The 25570-nt window shown below is 39.4% G+C and overlaps 1 protein-coding gene across 1 annotated transcript; it reads right to left on the bottom strand.

Moving 5' to 3' along the window:
• Window positions 1-569: 569 nt before the first annotated feature.
• LOC131992056 (endoplasmic reticulum metallopeptidase 1) lies at window positions 570-24226 on the bottom strand. Its single transcript, XM_059357416.1, has 15 exons — window positions 23912-24226; window positions 20303-20607; window positions 17906-18033; window positions 17629-17734; window positions 16619-16765; window positions 16350-16442; window positions 12578-12790; window positions 12035-12255; window positions 9876-10050; window positions 8779-8969; window positions 8218-8370; window positions 7522-7724; window positions 7284-7399; window positions 6576-6739; window positions 570-5635 (listed from the first exon to the last, which is right to left on the bottom strand). The coding sequence occupies exons 1-15, from the start codon at window positions 24184-24186 to the stop codon at window positions 5459-5461; spliced, it is 2667 nt and encodes an 888-aa protein (XP_059213399.1). The 5' UTR covers window positions 24187-24226; the 3' UTR covers window positions 570-5458.
• Window positions 24227-25570: the final 1344 nt, after the last annotated feature.

Below are 25570 nucleotides of genomic sequence, written 5' to 3'. Positions count from 1 at the left end.
AAGATACTCTCTTGTACATTTGCCTTTTCTACTCATGTTTGGTTTTCTACTTCATTTTTTTTCCTTGTACATAAAGACCAATAAATTATTTTTAAAAATGGTTAGTGTGCCTGTATTACTAATTATAATCAGCTGTATGTACTAAAGGTTGTCAAGAGAACCACAATTTTAAACTTTGATGCAAAACTAGTATAAAAAGATTTTTAAGGGTAGAATTCAAGGTACTTGAACCAAAAACTTAAGGACTCTAAGCCTTTATCATCACATCTACACTGCTACTATAAATGCAATTGTAACACCTGAATTTTCAAAATCAAACATTTTTTAAGGAGTGTATTCAAATTCAGGCATATTCTAAACCTTGAAACCACGAGGTATTTTCCAAAACTTTCAAACCTGTACAAACCCTGTATAAAAAATAAAAATTGATACTCGATTCTTCTTGCATAAATGCATATTTAACAGTGATTGTAATGTTTTAAACATGTATCAAAAAGTATTGATACTTTAGAAAACAACCTTACTGTACATGTAGGGACATTACATGTAAATAGGACAATGCAACCAACAACGTAATAAGCCTTTTAATTGCTGTACAAGTGCTAATTTAATTCAAGCTTTTTGCATAATGTAAAATCATCCCGTCCATTCAGTAGATGGATACCCTGTAACCAGATCAATCCCAATAATCCCAAAAGTCATATCAATTAATTCCACCTGACAGACAAATATGCAATTTCTTTAAAAAGAAAAACAGAAGTTCAATGAGTTATCTAAAGTGTCAAATCAATCACAAAAATTAACAAAATCATCAGTATTTAAAAAACAAAAAAAAACGTAATTTAACTTTCAGAACAAAAACTGAACAGTTAGAGAAATAGGCATGGGTGAAAAGTCAAGACAAACAAACAGTTCTATGACAAAACAGATAAAACATCTTTTAAAAAATAAAGGACATCCTTCAACAACAGGCATTAAGACATTTTAATGTGTATCCCAGAATAGATTTCACATAAACTGCTTTTTTTCTATAGTTGATATGAACGTTTGTGTGAATGTTTTCCTTGACTTTACTGTTACATGAGGTGAAGATAAAGCTACGTCAGAGTGTGAGTTTTACACTGAACAACAAAAAACACACTACGCAGTGCTTGGTCAGCCCCTCAGTCTGAACTGCGTTACATTAATACATTAGATTCTGTCGCAAATTATTTAAATTCACTTTATTCTGAAAGGAGTTCCTATTATAAGCTCTCTAGCAGCGCTCGGTGCACGCTTTAGTCTAACAGTGGGAGCACCAGCGGCGTTTTCACAGCGTTTAAGTCAGACATCTCCCTGCTCCGTCCCACATTTACAGCAGTTCATGCTTTTATAAAAAACACCTCTTGTTATTCATCAACTGTATCCCATTTCTTATATCTATGAACAAAACATTTCTGCCACAACTTCAAATGGTCAGTTAGAAACTCTGGTGGTCTTTTAACAAACTGTCGTGTTGGTGGTAATGGGAACAAGCTGAATACATTTGGAAAAAAAATCCGACTTTTAAGTTCATCTTTTGTTTCCATGCTTCAGACTCTTACACAAATCAAAACACTACACCACTTTGTGATAGATTTTTAGAAAAATATCCATTTACACTTGTTAATAAAGCTTTTTCTCCCGTAGACGCATATCAACAGAAACACTTTCAACAAGACAGATTTAGACCATCTCCCGTCACTTAAAGCAGCATCTGTGTCGCCACCACACTGCACTGACACACATCTACACATGTATAGTGTGTGTGTTTGTGTTTCTGCTGCTGTTCAGAGTTAAAGGAATAGTTCAGGTTTTTTTAATTGTTTTTTTTTTAAGTAGTTATCCATAGTAGAAGCAGGCAGGAGTACCTCATACAACCTCCCTTTAAAAATCTGAACTATCCCTTTAAAAAGGACCACAGTGGTGTTTTTCCTCCATGTTTTGGCACATTTACTTTACAGCCATCTGTTTCACATGAATTTTTCCAGCAGGCAGCTGTTTGTCTCTGAAAAATCCTTTAACATGAACAGCATGGCTGCTTTGTCAAAGTTACAGGAGGGTAATGTGAAGTATATATGATCTGTGGTAAATGGCTAAAACATACCAAAAAAAACAGTTATGGTCCTTTAAGACTAACCAAAAAAACCCTGAAGAAGTATAAAATCTCAAGGGTGTTGACAACTATTTTACCATACAATTTCTTCTCCTTTCCATAAGTCAAACTCATAACAGCAGATGTCTGATATGTTTGATATTTTTCTTCTTGAAGGGGCCAAACAAGTCTTCATACTGCAGGCAGCTGATAAAATCATCAGGCTTGTAACAAAAACAATCTCACCTGCTCAGCAGCTTTCTATTTTATCACACTCTTATCTTCCTCAGCAGGTGGAGTCAGAGTACTTTAAGGACTCGTTACACGTCATGCATAAAAGGAGCATATAAGGACGATCTGTTTTCTACTTGCCGAGTGCTGTCAAAGGCTGTGATGGACAGACAATTCACGTACATAAAAACTCTGTACAGTGCAGCACCTGATAGCTTTTTAAGACCACTGAGATGTTTGTGTCCACGACAGTAAACTTTTTGTGTGTCTTTGGAAGCAAAATGTTAAGGCCTCCTTCATGTCAGCATTTCATATTTTGTGTGACCAAAGCCGAACGGACAACATGGATCACATTGACACGCCAACAGGTGTAACACGAAGTGGACAAAAAGACGATTTCGCTCAGTTGATCTACCAAAGTGCAAATAATTTCCCAAGTCTTTCCAACCTGTGATCACATACAGGAGGAGTCGAACTGCCAAGAAGCAACTATGTGACATTTGTGTTTTAACAGATTTTATCAGAGTGTGGGACTGAACGCAGAAAACAGAGTCGACTCATCGATCAAAACACAATGGAATCACTCCACTTTGTGAGCAGGTAACGGAGGTAGCCCAGACTCTCTAATCTCTCTCGAACATTAGTTAGCTAAACTATTAAACTTTCCAACAGTAAGATTCAAACCAGTCTTTACAAGAACATTAATAGCTGTTATGTTGGTGTCAGACACAAGGTTTTGATCATTGTGGAGGTAGTGGTGACACTGAAGGGGCCAGTGTAAATACTCCGTCAGAAAGGGGTTGTCAGACGGTCAAATAGATGTGCGTCCGACCATTTCTATAAGTTTCCGAGCAACCACGTGCAAGGAGAGACTGACATTAATCCCCATATCTAAACAATACCGCCTTCCAGTGTGGACAGCATGTCATACAAACCACTTATTTTCTAGTGTAACCCGGCCCTATTTGTAACACGGCGTTTTACGAGGTCGACTATGTGAAGTACACATGTAAAACAGGTCATATTAACTGGACTGTGGTTGTGATACTTAGGCTTTACACAAAAGTAGATGCAGCTCCACATGAGATGAGTAAAATATATTAAATTAGTTACTGGTATGAACGGTCCACAGCAGCACCAATGGATAATTATACATTCTGAGGCTAATTTGTTGGAGAAATTGCAGTAAATGATCAGTTTAGCCGAGTGTAACTCCTCAGTGAGTCGATACATAGCTGGATGTTTCTCAGCTAAAAAAGCTTATATGAGCAGGGTTGGTTAATATCGCCCTCTTATAGAATTACAAATGTACCTTCTTACAGTTCATTATTGATGGATTAATTTCCATCTAAAGCATTATTGATTGATTTAGTAAGTAGCCATGTAATAAGCTGGATAATGTACAGTAAGCAGGTCATTATTGCTATATAAATCACCCTGCCAGGATTTATTACTCCCCACCCCCCAAACAATGATGAAATGTTCTATGTCATTATTGCGAATTAAACCTTGACAAGGCGATTTATTTCGTAATAATGACATAGCTGCTATACTTATTCTCCATATGTGTTGAATTACATGCCTGCCTGCAGACTGACTGACATTTTCTGCACAATCAGCAGGTAATTTAATTTAACTGAGTGCACATGGTCTCTGTGTTCCATCTGATTAGTACAAAACTGCATTTCTTCTAAAAAAAAAAGTTTTTTTTTAATTATCTCATTTCCATCTACAGCCATGGTGTACAGTTTCCTTTAGGGTCCAAACTAATGATTATTTTCCATATCAATCAATTTTCCAATTATTTCTTAGATTAATTAGTTGATGATGTATAAGCATTCATTGGTGATGCTGGAGACAGCTTGTAGCACAGAGCAAGTCAAGTTTGAAACTATTACAGTAACTGCAAATGTGAATAACCAACACTTCCACGTGAGACAGAACAAGCTGATGCTGTTAATGATTGTGGAGTTGCATTGCTGGTTTTCCACCCGGTCACCTTCAAGGCTCGGGGGGGATCATTTTAAATCACAGGTCATTCAGACTCCAACAAGTCTCTGTTTTCCTGTGGTCTAACAGAGCCCAAAGTCAATACACTTTTTTTAACATATCAGGCTGACAACTTTGAGACCTCATTGTAGCGTTCTGCACAAGATCTTAAGGTGAGCTACTCCTTTTAAAGGACACATTGACATTTTGAGTTTAGCCAGCTGTTTTCACTTAACAGGCACAGTTTTCTGCCTCTGCATGCCAGATTCTCTGACAATTAAAGCAGATTGTCGGCATTCCTCCTTGAAACACAGGGGTACGACTTGTTGAAAATCAATGGTGTTATTGAGGAATGATAATGAGCAATTTCACAGTTAATATAAAAACTATTTGCTCAGAATAGAAATAAATGCGTGTTGATGAACAGCGACTTTCAAAGTGTCAAAGTTTCCAGTCAAAGTTAGAAAAGAGTGGTCAACCAAAACCTGGTTGATTCCCCTCTGAAAGAGATCCGTCAGTATGTTACTACACCTGCAGGTAGTGGTGGTGTAATTTCTGCAGAGGAAGCCAGAGACACATGTGGTGCGGCAATGGCTTGAGTGGTTTTCTGATAAAGAGAGAGCAAGGGAAGCAGCCATGCGACGTTAGTCATTCAGGAAGCATGAGAGAGGAAGAACGGGAGGAAGTGAGCAAGAGGGAAAGTGAGGAAAGGAGTGAGATGGATTGACTAAAGCAAAGGCACGGCAGATTTGAGTACAAAAAAAAAAAAGAAAGAAACGTAACCCCTTTGTTTCACTAACCCAGGAGTGAGCACGAGGCTTGTGGCGGCCGGTGCGTCGGTCGTTGAGTTAGTCAGTCTATAAGCTGTCTGCTCAGCTCACCTCTGGTGTCTCTCAGCGCGTCTTCCTGCTCGGTTAGCTACTAAAGCCTACTGACACAGTGATGGGGGTCTCTCAGGCAGGCTGGGAGGGAGCGTGAGTGTGTGTTAGAGTGTGCGTTTGTGTCAGAGAAAAGGCGTCAGGGCTGGTCCTCCAGTATTGTTCCTTGAAATCGTTCCGGTCCGTCTCCGGGGCCCCTGCGACCCTCAGCTCTCCTCGGCGTCGGCCTCTGCGATGTGTGGCGTCCTCAGTAACGGTACATGTCGTAGGTACTGACCCAAGATGAAGGAAAAGCCCATGTGGGAAACCTGAGGAGGATTTCCTCCAGTTGAGCAGTCCTCCTGTCTTTTCCGAAGAAATAGTGAGTGGAAATGGCGACAGAGATCATCCCCTCGGGGCCTGATGGGTCCGGGTCCCTGGGAGGCTGAAATAACACCACGAACGTCAGCACACATGAGAAGCAGACCAGGGGTCACGGCTAAAACAGTGTGTACGCACAAAGACAGACATATGCATGCACATTCTTTTTGCAAGATTATCAATAATACTAAAAATGAAATCCCACATTCATAAATCATTTTAAATACATTTTTAGAAATAGACTTCTGTATAAATTAAGAAAGAAAAAAACATGTGACCCATCTCTCAACTTCTTTTAGTCTCCTCCTCATGGTATCATCTACAGCTATCTCAGATTAAACCATGTGTATGTGCGGTCTGAAATATGCATGACGTGTGCACATTCTCACCGCACATTCTTTCTAAGAAAAATCACCGTGTCTTAAGCTATATTATGCTGCATGTGTTTCAGCTTATACATTGGATTTTAAAAGTCTTTCACAGGTCACAGAGTTTGTGTCCACCCATGCAATTGTTAATGCATTAAACAAATTGTAAAGGAGAAAATTTAAAGATTTTCACATGATGATCACATGATGCCGGCAGCAAATCTGCTGCAGACAGCACTGACTGGGACAATAAGGTGAAGTTTGAAGAAATCCAAATATGTGAGGAATGAAAAGAATGACATAAAAAAAAACTCGGCATCCATCTAGATACTAAAATGGATTTCAGTCTGTCAAAGTTGCAGCAGGACCTGATGTGTTATATCATATTGTGAGCAAAGAAACAATCTTAAAAGAAAAAAGGAAAAACACTTATTCAAGTTCAAACCCTGATTCCCAAAAGTTGGGACACTGTGAAAAACGAATAAAAAGAAAATGTTTTTGTTGTCCAGATGACTCTGACATACTCTGATACTGTCAAATTTTATGTCCTGAAAGCAATTTATATAACTCAAATAAAAATACAAAATGGAGCAGCAGTGCAACAGTACAGGACGCCCGTTAAGCCGCAGACTGTACCTGTATTTCAAACCAGAAGGTCCATGTGGGGGCGTCTAGTCCGTGGGAATAGAAGACAAAATATTCTCCGCTCAGGTCGAACTGAGGCGTCCCGTCACCGAAAGACCATGTGGCGAGGCTGGCTCCTCGGTGAGGCATCAGATATAAGGACATGTGGCTGGGGCCTGCACGGAACAGACCAGGACGCAAGAGAACACGCACATTTATGCAAACATACACATCCAGATCAGGCACTTGGAAAATGAATGTATCAAATTACTAATGGTTCATTACTATGACAACTGGGCAAACTCCTTCTGCTGAGGAAGCTCTGAAGTGATTAAAAGCTTCAGAACAGCCACAACATGGAGCTTGTGGTGAGGCTATTTTGTCAACTAATGCTACTAAGATCCAGGCTGAACTTTCAATCAATAATTTAATATTTCAAAATGTCTCTACAGACATAATCTGTAATGCATATGATGCTGATGTAAACTCTCCATCCTAACTGACGTGTCACTGGATATTTCAGTATGAAAGCACTCTCTGGGAATATGCTGCTGACTCTTCTGCACTGGTCATATGGCTCAAGTCCAACTGAAGTCACATGACACTGGTGTTGAGTTGCAAGTCATTGTTTTTATTGTGTCTTTTATCTCTGTCTGCAAGTGCTGAGGAGGCAGTCCTGCTTTTAATGTTGTAGTATTTGTGTTGATTTGTGTTCCTGACCTTTCACGTTGAATGTCATTTTAACTGTTCCCCAGTTGGTCTCCTCTCTGGACAGCAGGCTGAACTCCACAGGAGAACTGGGAGACACTTCTGGAGCAGGAAGGTACCAGTTCTTCCTGCAAATACATCAAAATACTTGAGCTGGGGAGGAATATTAAGTGTGAGAACAGTTGCATCAAACAAATAAAAACTAAGAGCGTTGAAAGAATGCCGTCAGCTACAAGGCGGTGTTACTGACTTGCTGAGGAACTTCACCGGCAGAAACCAGGGGTAACCGCAGAAAGGCCGATCCTCGCGACAGCTGGTGCGAACGCTGTCGTTGATCTCGGGAATAATGGGTGTGACGTGCTGTATGCCCGTGAAGTCAAAACTGTTGATCCACAGACCTGAGTCTCGGCTCTCCACCTGCCCCTGGAGGTTGTGGAAGGTCCGCGTCGTGTGCTGCAGGAGAGTGGATAAAACATGTTTCGTTTTACTTCTTTTAAGTGCACATTTGCCTTAAACCTGCCTTCTACAGCTGTTTTACAGAGTGATTGCCAGAGCTGGTGAATGGAACTCTGCATGATTTACATCTGAGGGGGGAAAAGTGGAATCAAAGCACTTTATCCAATCACGAAAAACAATGTGCAAAAAAAGGGCTTTGTATTTCACCTGCTCCCAACAAGAAATTGTAATCATGCAAGAGGGGGCTGCACTGCAAAAAAACAAAAAACTGCAAGATAATTCTGCAGAAGCAGTGTCGTGGAATTAAAGATGTTTTTGTTTGATTTTTTTTCCTACTTAATATCTTTAAAATCCAAAATGGAAAAGACATGTCAGACATAATTTTTCATTCACATTCATCTGTTCATATTTGTGCTTCTGTGTGCGTGCATGTGTGTGTGTGTGTGTGTGTGTGTGCGCGTGCGTGTGCGTGTGTGTTGTGACTATGAACCTGCAGGAAGACTCTTTTTGGCCGTGGGCTCTCTGGACTGCCTGAATAAGGAAACAGGAGGCCACAGGACACCAACAGGAATACAGCGATGAAGACTGAGCCCAGACCAGCCAGGATCCACTTAGTGCTTCGTGCCAAGTAAATGAAATGCAGCTGCAACAGACAGAGAAATAGAATATGTTACTGGAGTGGAGGAACAATCTACACTGCAGGCATCTTGAAATTATGAAAAATATGAGAACTTTTTTGGTGAAACAGTAGATTTTTAATTGAATATATTCTATTGAGACAAACACTTTCTGCAGCAACCATCTGCAACATTTACATAAAGAATTCACTACCAGTCAGGCAGCTATGCAAAGTAGTTGATTTGCCTATCTGAAGTCAAATAATGTACTGCTCAAACAAAACTGTGCTGCCAGAAGCTTAACCAACACAATAAAACAGTTTAGTCGTGTGTATTCTGTCCAGCATAGAATCCCCAATGTGATTTCAAGGTGATTCTGATAACAAAGAAAATCTGTTGATATTCATTGCTGTACATTATGTGGAAATACTCACAAAAAAGGAGGAGAGGAAGATGGTTGCCAGTGTGACCAGGGTGGCCATAACCACCTCGGGTGGTATCTCAGTGCCGCTTCGACCCATGATGGGTGTGAAAATCTCAAACACCACCCAGATGAGGAACATGAAGTGGACGTAAGGCAATGCCAGGCCCAACAGATAGAGCACACAGTACTTCACTGATGCACCTGCAGACAGATGGAGGATACTGATGGGCTGCTGGAGATGTACTTTACATATTACTTTACATTATATCAGAATTATCAAGATAGTGACCCCCTGGAGTGTCACAATGTTTTTCATTTTTATCTGCAGCTGGGGCTTTCTCACTGATTGTGAGTGAGTGAGTGAGTGAGTGAGTGAGTGAGTGACTGAGTGACTGAGTGACTGAGTGACTGAGTAAGTAAAGTTTATTTATAGAGCACTTTTCACAGATGAAATCACAAAGTGCTTTACAATAATAAAAATATAAATAAGATAGGGGAACATATGACAATTAAAACACAATGAAGCATAAAATTACAAAACATGTACAATGCAAGTTTGGGTGCCACATATTCAAGCGATCGATCACCACGTGTTTTCAGACAGATACTTGGAACAGACAGAGGATGTAGAGTGTTTGACCTAAGAGACCGAGCTGACAGATATGGGTGAAGTAGTTCAACAATATATAGGGGAGCCTAACCATGCAATGGTCTGTACATAAGAGTAAGAAGTTTAAACTTAATAATTAAGACATGAAATGTTTCATTCTGTGTGTGTAATGGATCTTTATAATGTGTTATTTCCACTTTTTGAATTGAATTACTGACATAAATAAACTTTTCTATGATATTCTAATTTATTGAGATACACCTGTATATGCTCTGGCTTCATTGGCGGCTAATGAAATCCTCCACATTGTACATCGACAAGTATGTGAACACTTAACATGTAGTTGAAAAGTAAGCGTATCTCTGGCCCAAGAATAATACGCAACTCCCATGTGTCACTTTCAAATCAGTTAAATAAAAAATGCATCCCAATTTCTAGTATTTTAATTCACCCTTAAATAAGCTTTCATTGTAAATAAAGTTGTGTTGAATGTTTACCTCTGTGTTTAAATTCTTTCGCCAGCAGCAGTCTGGTGGCCAGAGGGAAGGCCACCATTAACATGGGCGCATAGGCTGAACACAGGCCCTGGTGGGTCAGCCACACCAGGCTGCAGCACCACAGCAACAAGCTCACGTCAAAGTAGAGATCGCCCAGCTCCACCAAACGGACACCCTGCATGGAAACACACACACACAACAGCTCAACATACAAGGGATGTACTTGAGTAGATTGGAGGGATATTATTTTGGCTTTATTTTGGCTTTATATGTGGGGAATCAGCTGATGTGCAGTGAGGAAAAATGTACGTTCAACTTTGGGATTAAAATCTGTTGACAGAGAGGAATGCATAAAGTATTTGTCTATGAAGTGTGTGTGGTGGCCACTCCCACTCCTCACTCATCAGATAGCTTGTGAATGTTATCACTTTAATTAAGAAATAACAAATAAGTCAGTTCAAATTGTTTCATTGGCTACAAATATGAGGATATCCGACCTGTTGGCCAGTTGGTCTTGCTGTTACACAACTATACCCAGCAATATATATATATAAATATTCAACATCCATCAGAAATAATATCACATACATCTTTTTTTTCAAATCCTCACAAATAGGACAATCACTTACTAATGTGAATCAACAATAAATAGGAACAAAGAATGGGTGATATGACTCTATGGTACTTCCCAGTTCCTACAACAGGAACTTTATACTTTGGCCACCGTTTTATCTTTAAACTGAAACTATAAATTAATAGTGAACACCTTTTCACATACATATTCACAGTCATTATTGTAGAGTGATTTAAAGGTTGGAAACCACAGAACCAGAAGACCAAATTATTATCAACAGCCAAGCAATTTGAGTTCCCATGCAGGCACAGTTACTTATTTTCCCCCTTTAAGAACATATGATTTCTGTCCGCTCAAATCTAGACTCTTTTGTCGAAGGAAATACAATTTAAAATGAAGCCAAAGATATATTGTGCCTTTTCAATAGAGATTTTGTTTCGCTGGAGATGAAGCCTTATTCCATCTGGCACAAAGGTTAGTCTGTGTCTTTTCTGGAAAATGGCCACGAAAGCTGGAGTCCATGATGTGGTTAGCACCAGATAAAAATAAGCTTTCTGTTCTGCAGTGGTTTCAATCCCAAATAAATGCTTACATTTACTAAATGTCAGACAGAGAATATGTCAATTGAACTGCAACTAGCTGTTCCTAAAATGTACATAATTTACAGAGTTCTCCAAAAAAAATCACCTGATAGCTAGAAAATCACAGAAGTAAATACTTATTTGGTGGATGATTGTTTGCATGTGACTGACAGACTGCCGGTCTCACACCTCTACAGTTTTATTATCACACACACACACACACACACACACAAAGAGCTGCTGTTCTGAAATCACCAGGGAGGAAGAGGAACTGTCTGGCTGTTCCCTCTGCACTTTATCCCCTATTAAATGTGAACTCAGCTAGCCGACATGAGATATTAAGCTCAAGTAAATAGTGACCTCAAACCACATACAGAAATGCGACAGAGGAAAGAAGTTAAGTAGATAATAGTGAATTAAATCAAAGTCTAGTCTGCAGAAGTTAAAAAAAATGTTTCATGGAACAACAGTATCTTTAAAGATATAAATCGGAGTGAAGCTGGTCGACATTCTTTCAGCGTCAATGCAGCAAATATTTCAACAGTCACCTTTGGCCCAGACTTATGGTGAATCACATTATTTTTCATTTCCACATTGCAGTTTAAGAAAGGTGATATGTTAGATATGAAATGATATCTGAAATACCCCTCCCCTTTACCATTGCTGGTCTGTCTAATAGCCTTTCTCTACTTACTATTGGCTTTAGTTAAAATTCTGCCCTTTTAAGCTAAAGGAATACTTAAACATGTTGGCCAATACACTTATTTGCTTCCTTGCAGAGTTGGATGAGAAGACTCATTTGATTCTCACATCTGTCCCTTCAGTATTAAGCATGAAGTAGTAGATGGTTAGCTTAGCTTAGCATGAACATTAGAAGCAGCAGCTATTTTAGAGGTGCCGTTGGTGGGCTCATAAGGGGAAACAGGCAAGTTGCAAGACAGCAAATAAATCTTTTTTTTCCAAAATGTCAACAACAGAACCCCTAAACTGAAGACCCCACTTACTCCGTAGTACAAGTTCTTGGCCAGTGTGTGAATGAGGATCATCTTGCCAGTAGCAGCTGCCCCATACAGGCAGATGGAGGCGTAGAAGTGGTTGTACCAGAACATGGAGCGGCCCAGCAAAGTGATGAGCAGAGCGACAATTAGCACTGACAGCAGCGTGACGAGCCAACTCAGCACTGCTACACCTGTGGCACAGGCCAGATCTCGAACATATCTTCCACCTGAGAGGGATGGAGATAATGGCAAATAAAGACTCTGGAAAAAACTCTTCAAAAGAAATATTAATAAGATTCAATAAGATTTGAACCCACAGATTGGGACTGGATAATTATTTTACATAAACATTGTCACATTCTAGTCATCAAATGACTTCAATATAAAAAAAGGAAAAATAAAAACAAATAAAAGAAAGTAGAAAAAAATATTATGCAAGTGTATAAAAAAATGCTTGAAATAGCCACAAAACGGGAAAATATGCAACACACACACATCCCGTACAGGAAAAAACATGACATGCATCCACCGGAGGAAATAGCATCTCACCTCCATTGCCTGGCAGCGAGGCTTTCTTGGCCAGATAAAGGAAGGTGGCTGTGGCGACCATGTAGTTGAGGATGGTGCCAACACGGGCTGGATAAGCCACCACAACTACTCCCAGCAGGTCAAAAAACACCATATTGCCATGACGGTACTCTGAGGAATCGGCTAACTTCTCTGACATTACCAGGTACTTCAGGACTGCCAGGATGTTGTCACCTGAAAATAAAATAAATATTTTTTTACAATGTGGAGGTTCAAAGCTGAAATGTAACACAATAAATCTCTGTTGCATTTAACTGCATTGTTTTCTGCAGTACAGAGGAGGGGAAGGTATAAGCAGGAAGTTATCCAAACTTAAAACCAGGCCGTGACGGCAAACAATATAAAGTTTACTCTAATGTGGTTTTTGGTTGTCACCATTTATATTTCCACGCCTACAATCGCAGGAAGGAAATGGTTAATATGACTGAATATGAAAGTGATAGCTTCACTATACAAACAAAAGGCTCATCCTTTATAGAGCTGACACATCATATGCAGTAGACAGCATTTATTGATGACTCAGTATAACTTTGTGACCAGCAGGGACAGGCTGCACTGAGGTAATGGCCTCTGTCAGTCCTGCACAAATTTTCTGCAGCAATAAAACCATGTGCACATAAACACCATGCAAATAATAAAATACAAGTAAATTAATGTGTTTTATTGTAAAAAACACTGAGCCCTAAAATCTATCTCAGATTTAATTATTAGCTACATTACCAAGCAAAATGTAATTTATTTTAATGGTAATCATAGTAAACTAATAAAGACTGTAAATTACCCCTGCTCTAACAAACCACGTCATGCTCCTGCACAACACTATACTCTCCCACAGACACTTCTCCCCCCTCTCATGTGTAAAATTATACTTCCTGTCGTACTCTCCCACATACATTACTATTCTCTCAAACTAATAACTATACTCTTATTTTTTCGTACTAGTTTTAAAAGGGGCTGGTAGGCAATATTTTTTAACCTTTGGACCAACAAGGCTAGCTGTTTTCCCTGTTTCCAGTCTTAATATTAAGCTAAGCTAAAAATGTAGCCCTTGTGTAATCATGTATATGCTATAAACAAATTGTAAGTTTCCAATGATGAATGTTTATCCACCAAAAGTTCCCATATACACATTCTGACAGTTGTTTGTACAAAGGTTGATTGAGTGCCGTGTTTAATACATGTGTGGCTCGTTATAACTTTGGTTTGACGGTAGTTTACCATTACTGGAAGTGTGTGTTTGGTTGTTAAGCATGTGTGAAAAGATAAGGAAGAAGTGTTTGATTTTTAGTTTAGCATTTACTCTATTAACACTACTGGGTGAATAGTTGGCTGTGTGAAGAAAAGTTATACAGGTAGCAAATTTCAGAAAAATGGCTGATTAAATTATCTGTAAGTCCGATTCTTCTCTCAGCATCTTGCTTTGTGAGGCCGAATGCATTGGGACTGTTTTAGAAAGGTAGCAGATTCAGCAATTTTCCTGCAACTACTTGTGTCAAAAAACAGCAAAACTGGAAGTGACGCACTTCTTCAAACAAAACATCATTTTTTCACAGTTTGTAGTAGGGAACAATGAGAGGATATGTGGCCTCTCCTACTGACAAGGACGTTGCATTCACTTGCAAGGCTTTTAAGGTTTTACCCAACCAAACATTTTTAATTCCTGCAGCAGCTGAACAGCAGCCCTGTAATTATGTCATGTTGTTCTGTTTTTATGTATTTTGCATATGATGTTCTTGTCCAAACAAAAAGCCATTTCACACACAATCTAGGAAGTTGTCGTATTAATGACCAAATATTTGCATGATACTGCACTTCGATACTTCACTTCTTTGGGTTCTGAGCAATGCACGAAGTTGATCAGATGAACCGAGAAAATCAAAGGACAGATATATCTGTATATATGTATAGACTGAGCAACAAGAAACTCTGTACATTTTAATGAGATGACAGGTTATATAAGAGAGGATACACAATTGTCTAGATATACTACTACAGCTTGTTTATTGGCGTTTGTCAGAACGTATGACGAATTATGATAAATGCCCCAAGCAGTAGTGAATCAAAGAGTATAGTGGTGTTTGTGTGTGTGAGAACAATGGTCTCTCATAGTTATACAACTATGAGTATATAGGACACGTAGAGGACTTTCCATGAAATTGGCTACAATCTTGAAGTTGAATGTAGGTGAACAATCTGGCTACGTGAAGGATCAGTAAGAGGTCGCTGTGTGGGTTACTGCCGCCTGAGGCCAGGTTTCTTTTATCTGTGCAGCTCTATGAGCTGCTGCCTGTATGTCTGCACTGTTAAGGGCGCACACACAGACACACACTTGAGACAAAGCTCCATTGTTCTTCCGCCTGGTAGGCTCACTGTGGCCTGAAAGTGTAAACAACTGAGTGTACAACATCTACTTGTTCACGCTGGGTTCGCTGCTTAGTGACACAATTCTGCCTGGTGATTTACCCACAACTTTCCTTCCTGAATTGCAATGTGGCTAAACAAAACTGATAAGATTAATTTAAAGGAAATTGAACAATTTTATCTCACAGTTTCGTTTATAACAGTAATATTGCCATGCTCTTTTCTTTTATGTGTCCACATAATATCATTCTTACAAGCAGATCCAGGTTTGATTTTAACAAAGTGAATCTACATTAGCGTCACCTCACTTAGTTGAAAGAGAAAACCTGCTGTGTTCATCGGTGGCATCAACACGTAAGAGCTACTGGTGCATATCCATCCTCCACTGCCCCTATGCTGCATCTACTCTCATCTACTCTCTCCAAATGTTCTGCCTCCTTCTGTACAGACTAAAAATACCTTCAACCTACCTCTGAAATCTCACTTTCTCTCTCTCATAATTCATGCTTTTCACAGTGAGTTACTGTACATAGAATAAAAGGAGAGAGATGTCCACTAGCTGCTGAGGGAGAGAGGAAAGATGCCAACTGTCTCTGGTTTTTAGTGCTGACTGACTGGATTCGCTGCTAAGTAAAGCAAAACAATTCGACAACACAGATGCACGAGGTAAATGAGGGCAAGAGCAACAGTAAAATTATGTGACGGCGATGTATTTAAGTGTGCATTTCTTAGTTCTCTAGGAAATAAAGAGAGCAGCAGAGTGCTGACCAGTCTGAACCTGGGGGATAAAGCACAAATGGACGGCATGTGCTTGTGTCTGTGACAGAAAAATAGTGCTTGCAGACATTTTTTAACCACACCAGTCTACTGCTGCAGTGACCGCTCTCTCCTTGACATTAAGACACACCCACCAGCTAACATGTGCTAAGTGAATTTGCAAAGAGTGTGAAATAAAAGCCCAAGATGAAATGTATTTAAAGGGGACATATTATATTAAAAAAGCTCTTTTCTTCAGTGCTTGAGCTATCCCAGTCAGCTTTTTGTGGGCTTATTATAATTATACCGCATTTATTATTATTGCATTTGACCCCACCCCATGGATAGAGAACTACCTGTTCCAAGAAGGGCCATTTTTTTTCACAAGCCAATAAGAGCAGACTGGGCTATTTCAGGAGGGGGTCTTGAATTTTTTTAAACATTAAAGCATGTAAACAAGTTTGAGTAGAAACCCAAAGTTTAAGCATGAACCCAAAAATTAACATAATATGTCCCCTTTTGTTTTATTCGATGTTGGTATACATAGAGGCGTGTGTGTGTGTGTGTGTGTGTGTGTGTGTGTGTGTGTGTGTGTGTGTGTGTGTGTGTGTCTTACCAGCTCTCTGTATCGAGTCTGTCAGGATCCTGTCAGGAGTGTCGTACTTGGTGTGATAGATGAAACCATTTTCAATGAAAGCCAGATCAATTCCTGAAAATAAAGAGACATGCACACACAAAATAAATTAAAAAGGAGTGAGAAATAAGTGCAACTTTGCTTTGTATATCGATCAGCCAATGTATTTTTTACTATTTCTGCACAGAAAGGCTCCATGCTTCCATTACTATCCATTTCTACTCTGTAATCTGAAGAGGGCTTTGCATTACCTGGGATGTTACCAAAGTCCCTGTAGATACGGAAGTCAGTGTCAGAGGGGATGATGCCACTCTGAAACACCTCCTGGCCGACCACAGAGGCAAAGGGGTGTTTGGCTGCGTGAACGTAGGCCTGGACCAACCACGGGTTCTCTGGACCTTTTGGGGAACAGGAAAAAAAGGTTTCTAGGATATTCTGTATATTGGATGGTTATCTCACTTTCCTATTTTCCTATAATCATTTTGTAGAAGGTTTGCTCCCTGTTTCTTGTCATCTTTAAATCTAGTTTGTGCCTGTGATGTAGGCATTTAAGCTTGCTTAATGTCTAACACATGTCAGTTGTGCTCAGTACAGTATATGCGTCAGATAATGTCTAACATAAAAATGCAATACTACAGGCATCTCAGGAACCATAATCAGGCTAGCAATCTGTAGAGATAAGAAATAGTGGCACCCTGCCATAAGGTAAATGGTTGGAACAAAAAACAAGGTAGTTAATCTCAAGACTGCAACAATAGTCTCAACTTCAGACAGTCCACCTCTGTCGTGACGCAAATAATAACAGGGATTTATTAATCTCTAACTTGAGTGGATCATAACATATCAGATATGGAATTAATCTGCAGATTCTACTGTTCTAAATGAGAGCAAATCTTTCTCTGGATGGCCCGGTTTTAGACCACAACAAAGACAAATGTTCGGCTTGTTTTTAGCCCAGTCAGTTGCCAGTTGAAGCCTTTTGCTGTGTAATTTTGTGCAAAATTGTGCCTCTACCAGCTGGACAGACACGAACACACACAAGAACACACACACACACAGACACACACACACAGACACACAGACACACAGACACACACACACACACACACACACACTCACACACACACACACACACACACACACACACACACACGAACGTGTGATCCCCTCCAGGCTTATGCCTGCTGGAGATAACAAACACAAAAAGAAAAACAGAGAAACTGCTAATAAACAACCTGGAACACTTTGTTTGGTACAGTACCTGTCTGGAAAACAACCTCCTTGCCCCCAACACCTGCAGCCTCCAAGTTAATGAAGGCTCGCACCTGCTTGGCCCACGGATGCTGAGTAATGAAACCGTGACTGGCCTGATAGCGAGAAGTGAAAAACAGTGAGAGAGAAGGTAAGAATGTAACAGAAGAATTCAGGAAAACAGAAAGAGAGGAGTCGTTTCAAATGAAATGACAATCCAAAGTGGTGAGGGCAGGCTAGTCTGACATCCTAAGTGTAAAATATGTGTCCTTGTCACTTCATTTTACCTGAAGGATATTTTCCTCTGCCCCATTAAAGAGGAAGATAACTCCATGATGAAGAGGAGTCGACTGGTTGGCCAGAGAATGGAGAACTTCCAGCATCACTGCACAGCTCACTGCATCATCGCTGGCACCTAAGACAAGAAAACCAGTGTGTATGTGTCAAAAATACTAAAAATCTGCTTCGACTTCCCTCTAACATTTGTATCAGGAAACAGAAGCCTGGCTTGGCCTGACAATTACACAATGACATGCTATTATTCACCCAGATCACCCAACTGTCCTGACACAGTGACTCAGTTTGAGATTAGAACACATGCATGTGACAGAGGTGATAACGCTGATGTACATCAGAAAAACACAAACTCACAAACCCAAAAGAATGAAGAGAGAAGGGTCAAACATGTGAGGAATGCAGCTAGCTGGTAAAATCCCAGCTCCCACTGCTTTTATAATGGTGAGAGCACAAAGGAAAAGGAGTAATAGTGAGAAGAAAAGAAAAGAAAAGAAAAGAAAAGAAAAGAAAAGAAAAGAAAAGAAAAGAAAAGAAAAGAGCATGTGAACAGGGCATGTGATGCATAAAGATCAGACAGGTTAGTGGTGAGGAACACTGAATTTACTTAGAATAAACGTGGAAAAAGTGGGGGAAAATGCCCAAAGATCAGAGAGCCAAACTGAGACATCATGTGCTCCAGCTTTCTGGATTGAATGTGTTCACGAGGTGGGGGCGGGAGCCTGTTCACTGTCTGTCCGGGTACCATTCATGCTCTTGTCGCTGCCACTTATGTCAGCTACATGCTAATCCTTGTCCCCAAAAAGCTCGGCGAGAGCTCTAAAGACAGCAAGTACAAATCAAAGTCTAGAAAGTTCACATTACAACTTTAAACTGGGAAAAAGCAATCATAATGTACTTTAATTATCAGTTTGCTGTGCTGACTGTGTTTGCCTTTAAACTTATGTGAATAAAAATATGCGTGAGACGATGCACTACCTCTTTTTCTGTTATTATTTTAAGCTTGAACAAGTGTTTAGAATTCCATGAAATCAAAGGCTCGGCAGGCAGCGGTAGCCATGAAAATTTATGTGTATCTTCCTGGTCCACACCTCTTGGATCAATTTCCTTTCGCTGGTCAAGCTGTGTGCTGACATTTTAGCATGTTTGTGTGTGTGTGTTAAGTGGGAAAATATGTCCCTACAACAGGCTCAAGGGTGTGGAGTGAAACTGTGTAAATCCCTGAATTAGAGAAATAAAATATGACCACATTTCATACTGTGTCCCTATCAGAAACAGTGTCGTCACTGTGCAGTCCAGATATGAACTTCTGACTGCTCTGGGCAGTCAGGACATCCAAATTTTCTGGATTGTCTAAATTTCACACTGTGTGGTTCACATGACTTCAGCGCACAACGTGGGACACAAATGAGGGCATTATCATCATAAAACAAAGGAGGACTTGCAGGCTGGAAACCCACTGCTTGTGCACATTCTGAGAAAAAGAGCTGCAGGATTTGATGTGGAGTTCACAGCCATGCTGGCAGTTCTGTGAGGCTGTAATGAATAGAGGTGCTGAAAGCTAAATGCTCACATCAGCATGCTAATAGCAAAGTTAAACATATTCACCAGCTAAGTTTAGCCTGCTGGCATTTGCTAATAGCTGAAGCTTCTGGAGATGTCATCAGTATGCAGGTATTTGGAAAGTATTGGACAAACACCCCTATTATTTCTCTTGGAACCAGGAATCCACCAGTTTTTGAGATATTTCAATGTGAGTCCTGCACAGGTCTGATTTTCAAGACCTGCTCCTGCATGGGCACTGTAATGTGCAATACTATAACCATCCCACCACTCAAATATCAGACAAAAATACCACCCGCAAATTAGCTTTTTTGCAGAACTACTGTGTGAACCACAAATGAGTTATGGTGGTGCTCCAAGAAAAGTAAGGGGGCTCCAAAGTCATTTTGCCAAATTCTCTAGAGGAATATGAATGTCTCTACAAAACAATCATTGTAATCTTTTCGAAAGTTGTTGAGACATTTGGTTAAAAAAGTAAAGAAAAATATATATTCATCATTTTAGATAGACAAGATGGCACTTGAAGGGTTGCAACAACAGATTAGAGAAGTGCAATGAGTTAAAAAAATATAGATTTGATCAAATATACGGAAGTTATTGTTCAAATGTGTATTCTCTTTCAGTTATTCAAATTATTGTTAGCTGAAAGTCCTTTCCTTTCTGGTATTTCAGGTTTGGCAGACATCTGTAAATGTTTTCTGTATGTCCTGACATGCTCTATGAGCAATCAATATGTTCATCCAAAGCTCAATTATTTCCAGTGCCTTCAGTAACAACTCACATACAGTAGGCAGAACTTTTAAAGAGAAGGATAAAAGTGGCCGTACCTGGACTGTTGGCTACTGTGTCAAAGTGGCAGTTGGCTAGCATAAGATGCTGCGTCCCACTCTTGGGCTCCAGCCTGACAGCAATGTTGGTGACACGGTCATAGAAGCTGGTGAAGCCTCCAAGAAAGTCGATGGAGAAAGTGCCGGTGGGACGCTGCACATCTACCGTCAGCTGATGGGGACCCGCGGCGGTCTCGACCCGGATGTTCTCGATCTGCTCCAACAAGTAGCCCACTGTCAGGACTTCATTCTCCGGGCTGCCCACTGGACGAGGGCCGACGCTGGTGATCCGTTCCAAGTGCTGTCTAGATTGTGAGGTAAAAAGGAAAAGAGAGAAAGAGAATATTATGATGGTAAAATATGAAGGGGCGGAAAAATAATCAATGTTCTGCAGTTAGCTGTTACTGTTACAGACAGTGCATCATTGTTTGTACATATGTATAAGGTCACGGTCCAAAGCCTTCTTCTTAAAACCACCTTGAGGTTTCAAAACTTAAACTAGGTTAAATACGTTTCCTGAAGACGTGAATGAGCTTGCTGCCCTGCACAGTTTGTGCATGTTTGTTGGTGAGAGTGCAAAAATCTCTGCATCTTGCTAAATAATAAGCTGAAGTGAAACCAGGTTTAAGTTTAGATATCTCAACAGGCTCTGGTGTCAACTTGAGTGTGAGCTCATTCAAACAGTGTCCATTACTGGTTCATAAGCAGATAATTGGCTGTTTTTAATCTTTTAAGAGCTCAGGCGAACAATTATGCAGATCACATTTTCATTAAGGTCAGACAATGAATGTGGTGTGGGCTGCTATGACTGTAAATTTTAATTAGGTTTTATACATGCAAACAATGTTATAACATATAGTTTGATGTCACAGCTTTAGCATTTGCTCCACAAAGTCTGCACCCCATATGTTCCATATGGAATAAAATATTTTGCTGCAGAAAAAAGTTATTTGAATATGTCAATTTATTGTGTTTTAATGCATTTTTTAAACTAGTCTGACATTTTATAGGCATATTTTTCTGGACACTGAAAAATTATCAGCATTGAGGAATATACTATTTAGAAAATTGGCCGATGTCTCTCCTAAGTGAACTGGATGGGGAAGATCTTTCCAAAGAGGACCTCACAAAAGACAGGACTATTTTTCATTAATTTTAAAGACATTAATTTCTTAAAACAAACTGGGTGTAACCCGTCTGTGTTATGTTAGCCGAGTCCTGAATTTGGACCACTGCCCTGACCCAGTCAGGTTACAGTATGTCGTATTTCTGTATCACTTTGACCTGATCTTCTGAGATGGAAACAGGAAATGAAGCCAAGCAACCCACATGGCAACAAAAACAGATGCTTTTCATCTTTTCTTAAAAGAAGCAGCTGTTTTTTTCAGCTGTTCATGAAAGGCCAATGTTAGCTCCACTGCCCGCAATCAGAAGAAGTGTGTGCTAGCTGATGCTCACAGTGGTGACACACTAATATGTCATCTAACCATGGTGGGTGAAGCTATGTGTACAAGTCCAGCTGTTACAAGCATGCAGCAAATGTTTGTGTTTCCTTTTCTTTTCCTAATTTGCAAAGTCCTTCTTGCATGCAGTGCTCTTTTAGTGTTTTTATTCCATTTCTACAGCAAGACAACACTCATAATTCAAATCTGGATTGGCAGGGAATGCACTCATGAAAGCTATGATTGTAACCAAAGAAGCTCAGAGCCCTAATCAGTTCAATGCAGCATGCCTGACTCATTTATAGAGCGACCAGCCAAATGATGGCAAATCCTGTTGCCCAGCACTTTCAAGAGCTCAACTGCAGCCCTGCGGACCTCAGATTCACTGCCATAATCCCCATCTCTCCTTCTCACAGGGACTGGAAATCTGATAAAAGCTGATGCACTGTGAAGCTGAGGAGCTTTTTAATCTGAAAACGTCACATCTACTTGGAATAAACAGGAGCTATAATGTCTTCTATAGTCATTCCGGCTGCAATTTTTTTTATTCATGTTCTATAAAATGTCAGAAATGACAAGTGCTTTATGTGCTGGGTGATGGAAAACCTGTCACTAACTGTGTGACGCTTGTGATTTTGTTTTTGTGGAAATGTTGCCACAGCGACCCAGTTTGTGATACTGGAAATGTGAGAGCTTTTATCAGCAGGCCTATAGCAGGCCATAGGCTCAGTCATAATTGTGTTACCTTTCATTCAGCAATAGCGAGAGACTTAGCAGACATTTATTTATATAAAAATATTCATGATTATTACTTTAGAAGCTGTGAGTAATCAGAGTACAGCGCCAACTCGTGAGAACTTTCATCACTGTTGATTTTTATTTTTCATTCTTAAAGGGACTAATCATGTAAAATGTCATAAAATAATGAGAAATGCCCATTGAAAGTTTCCAGAGCGTAAAATGGCTGCTTGTTTGCTTGTTGCAAATGCTTGTTTTTCCTACTAAATGGCCCATAACCCAAAAATATACAGATATAACACAGAATGTTTTGCTTAATATTAACTTTAACAACACCATTAGCAGTGTTTACACTGAGTCTTTAATACGCCAATACAATTTTATTTTTATGTGAAGTCAAATGACTGATTGATTGCCCCCCTCCTGTCCTCTAAATTTTCTGGTACTTTTCCAGTTAAATGCTTGTATATATTATGTAGATCAGTTTGAACTGCCTTTGGGTATGAAATGTGTTGTACAAATACACTTACCTTACCTGTCAAATGTTTACTTTTTAAGTTTTTAACAGGTTTGGATTTTGAGCTTATGTAATCTGTTTTTGTATCTCTCTGGCATTTAAAATTGGTCTGTACACGTTAAATGATTGGTTAATAATTGACTCGACTGACAGACAACTGGCAAATATTTGATACTCTTCAAGTCATGTTTTCAGGAATAATACAGCCTTTAATAAACATTTCACTGTCCCAAATTCACAAATGTTAAGATTTGCTGCTTCTCCTTTTAATCAATTTAATTTATTGTGATTTATTTTTTAAGGGGAAGGGGTCACTTTGGGCGCTGGGTAATTGTGACAGCTTTGCTTACTATTTTTCATTCATACATTAAATGAAGAACATAATCAGCAGAGAAATCCATAAAGAAAATAATAAGTTGCAGTTTCATTGAAAAAAAAAAAAAGTTCACTATCAACTACAGCAGTAAAATCCTGTTTTTACATTGACGCATGTCACAGGTGACATTTTTATACACTGAGCACTTCTGCTTTCAATACATTTTTCTCATTATACTTACACACCTTTACTTCCCACTTCATTTCCAAAGCAGGACTTATACCTGTATTGGTGTTTTTTCAGTGTGGCATTAGTAGCCTGCTTTTAGTTAAGTTAGGGATCTGAATACTTCATCCTACACAGGCTGCATCTCCTCTCTCCTGAGGCTAACTCCTGTAACACCTGTCTGCCCTGCAGGTTACCTTGGAGGTAATAGGTGGAGGTGGAGAGGAGGGGACACCCGGTAGTGGTTTCTAGGCGGGTCTGTTGCCAAACTAGAGGAAAGGTTAGCTGGTGCACTGCTGCTTCGAGACCGTTAGCCAACATTTAAACACAATAGAGATGAGTATTTAAGTGAAAGGGGCAACAAAACTCACCTGGCTCTCACTGCGTTGAACGCGCCGGTTGGCTTTCCAATGACGAGCTGCTGTAACGACAAATGAACAAGTCCCCACAGCACCAAAATAAACACAGAGACCAGGGAAGCTGCCAGCCCTTCCCGCAGCAAATATAGGCTCACTTCGGGCTTCCTCTTCGGGTCCCCGCTGTAGCCGTTATCCCCGCACCGGTCCCGGGAACCGTCGTTATCTTGCGCTACATAATTCTGTGTCCCGAAGGCTTTTATTCTTCTGACAGTGGTGTCGCTCTCCATTTTTGAGCCAGAGGTACATCAGCTGCAAGCGTCGCTCTCAGGCGTCGCTTTTTTTCTTCTGAACGACCGACGGATCGCGCTGAGGGACAAACTTCACTGAGAGGGCGGGCGGCGCTTGGAAAATAGGAGCGCTGTAGATATATATATATTTTTAAACTTTCATTATTTTTTTGTTGCACATGAAGAAGCTTAAATAATGTTTCTTAAAGATAAATACTAACGAGATTAGCTATATTTTGCTCATTTTAACAATCTTACGAAATATATTCACATAGTATGGCTTATAAACATACATACATACATACATACATACATACATACATACATACATACATTAAGAAATAAAAATGATAAACAATATGATGATCTGTGAGTAAATTACAGTGTACATTCAATATACAAATAATAATATTTATTCTTTTTTTTAATTAATTTAGTTATGTAGTAGAAATGTAGTTATGTAAGTAGTTGTCTGTTCATAAAATTAGTTTAATCGTAATACCCTCCATACTCCATTGTATTTGACTAATATTAATAAAAACATTAGTCATAAGTCCTGTTGTTTAGCAGACCCAAAAGGTTTTTTGTTTTGTTTTCGTTTTATTTCTTTCCCTATATTTTGTTATCCGTTGTATAATTGCATTTATTTTTACAAGAAATATATTTTGTACAACTTCATTAAAAAAAATCTGGAACACCTACTCCATGTAGAGTAAAAAAATGTTTTAAAAAGAAAGAAAAGCTGAAGAAGAGAGCACGTTTTACACATTGAACTGTATCTCTCCCAAAGGAGTATTAAAACAAATTAACTAAATAATTAGTTAGCAATTATTTTGTTGTCAATTAAAAGACATGAGTAATTATTTACAAAATTATTATCAATATCTGTCTTATCTGGAGTTACATAAGGAGCTCATAATCACTCCCATGCCTGGATGCTATATATGAAACTAGCCATTAGCCGTTTGGCTTAACTGAGCACAAAGACTGTAAACAAAAGGAAACAAAAAGCCTGGCTCTGTCGTAGAGGAAACAAAACCTACATACACTAGTATATCTAGCCACAGGAAGTCACTGCTTATTCATAAAAAGAAAAGGAAAGAAAAGCGAATGTGTAGTTCCTAAAATGCCGAACTGTTCCTTTAACACGAACTCAATGACCCCCTTTTTGCAAGTAATGCAATCCATCGGAAAAGCCCTGCAAGTACTAGAATCAGATATATCAGATTATAGTAGGAATTTGCCTTGGTGCGTGGTGCATACAAGAGAACATACAGGATAAAAGCAAATACTGCAACAGTCAAGAAACATAACCAGAAAAAAAAAATACAATCAAAATAGTTAATTTTACATTTTTTGCAGAAATGTAATATTAATGTAAAAT

Source organism: Centropristis striata, chromosome 19 (assembly GCF_030273125.1).
Source record: "Centropristis striata isolate RG_2023a ecotype Rhode Island chromosome 19, C.striata_1.0, whole genome shotgun sequence".
NCBI classification, from domain to species: Eukaryota; Metazoa; Chordata; class Actinopteri; order Perciformes; family Serranidae; genus Centropristis; species Centropristis striata.
The sequence above is the reverse complement of the archived record's forward strand: the minus strand, read 5'-3'. Positions and strand labels throughout refer to the sequence as shown.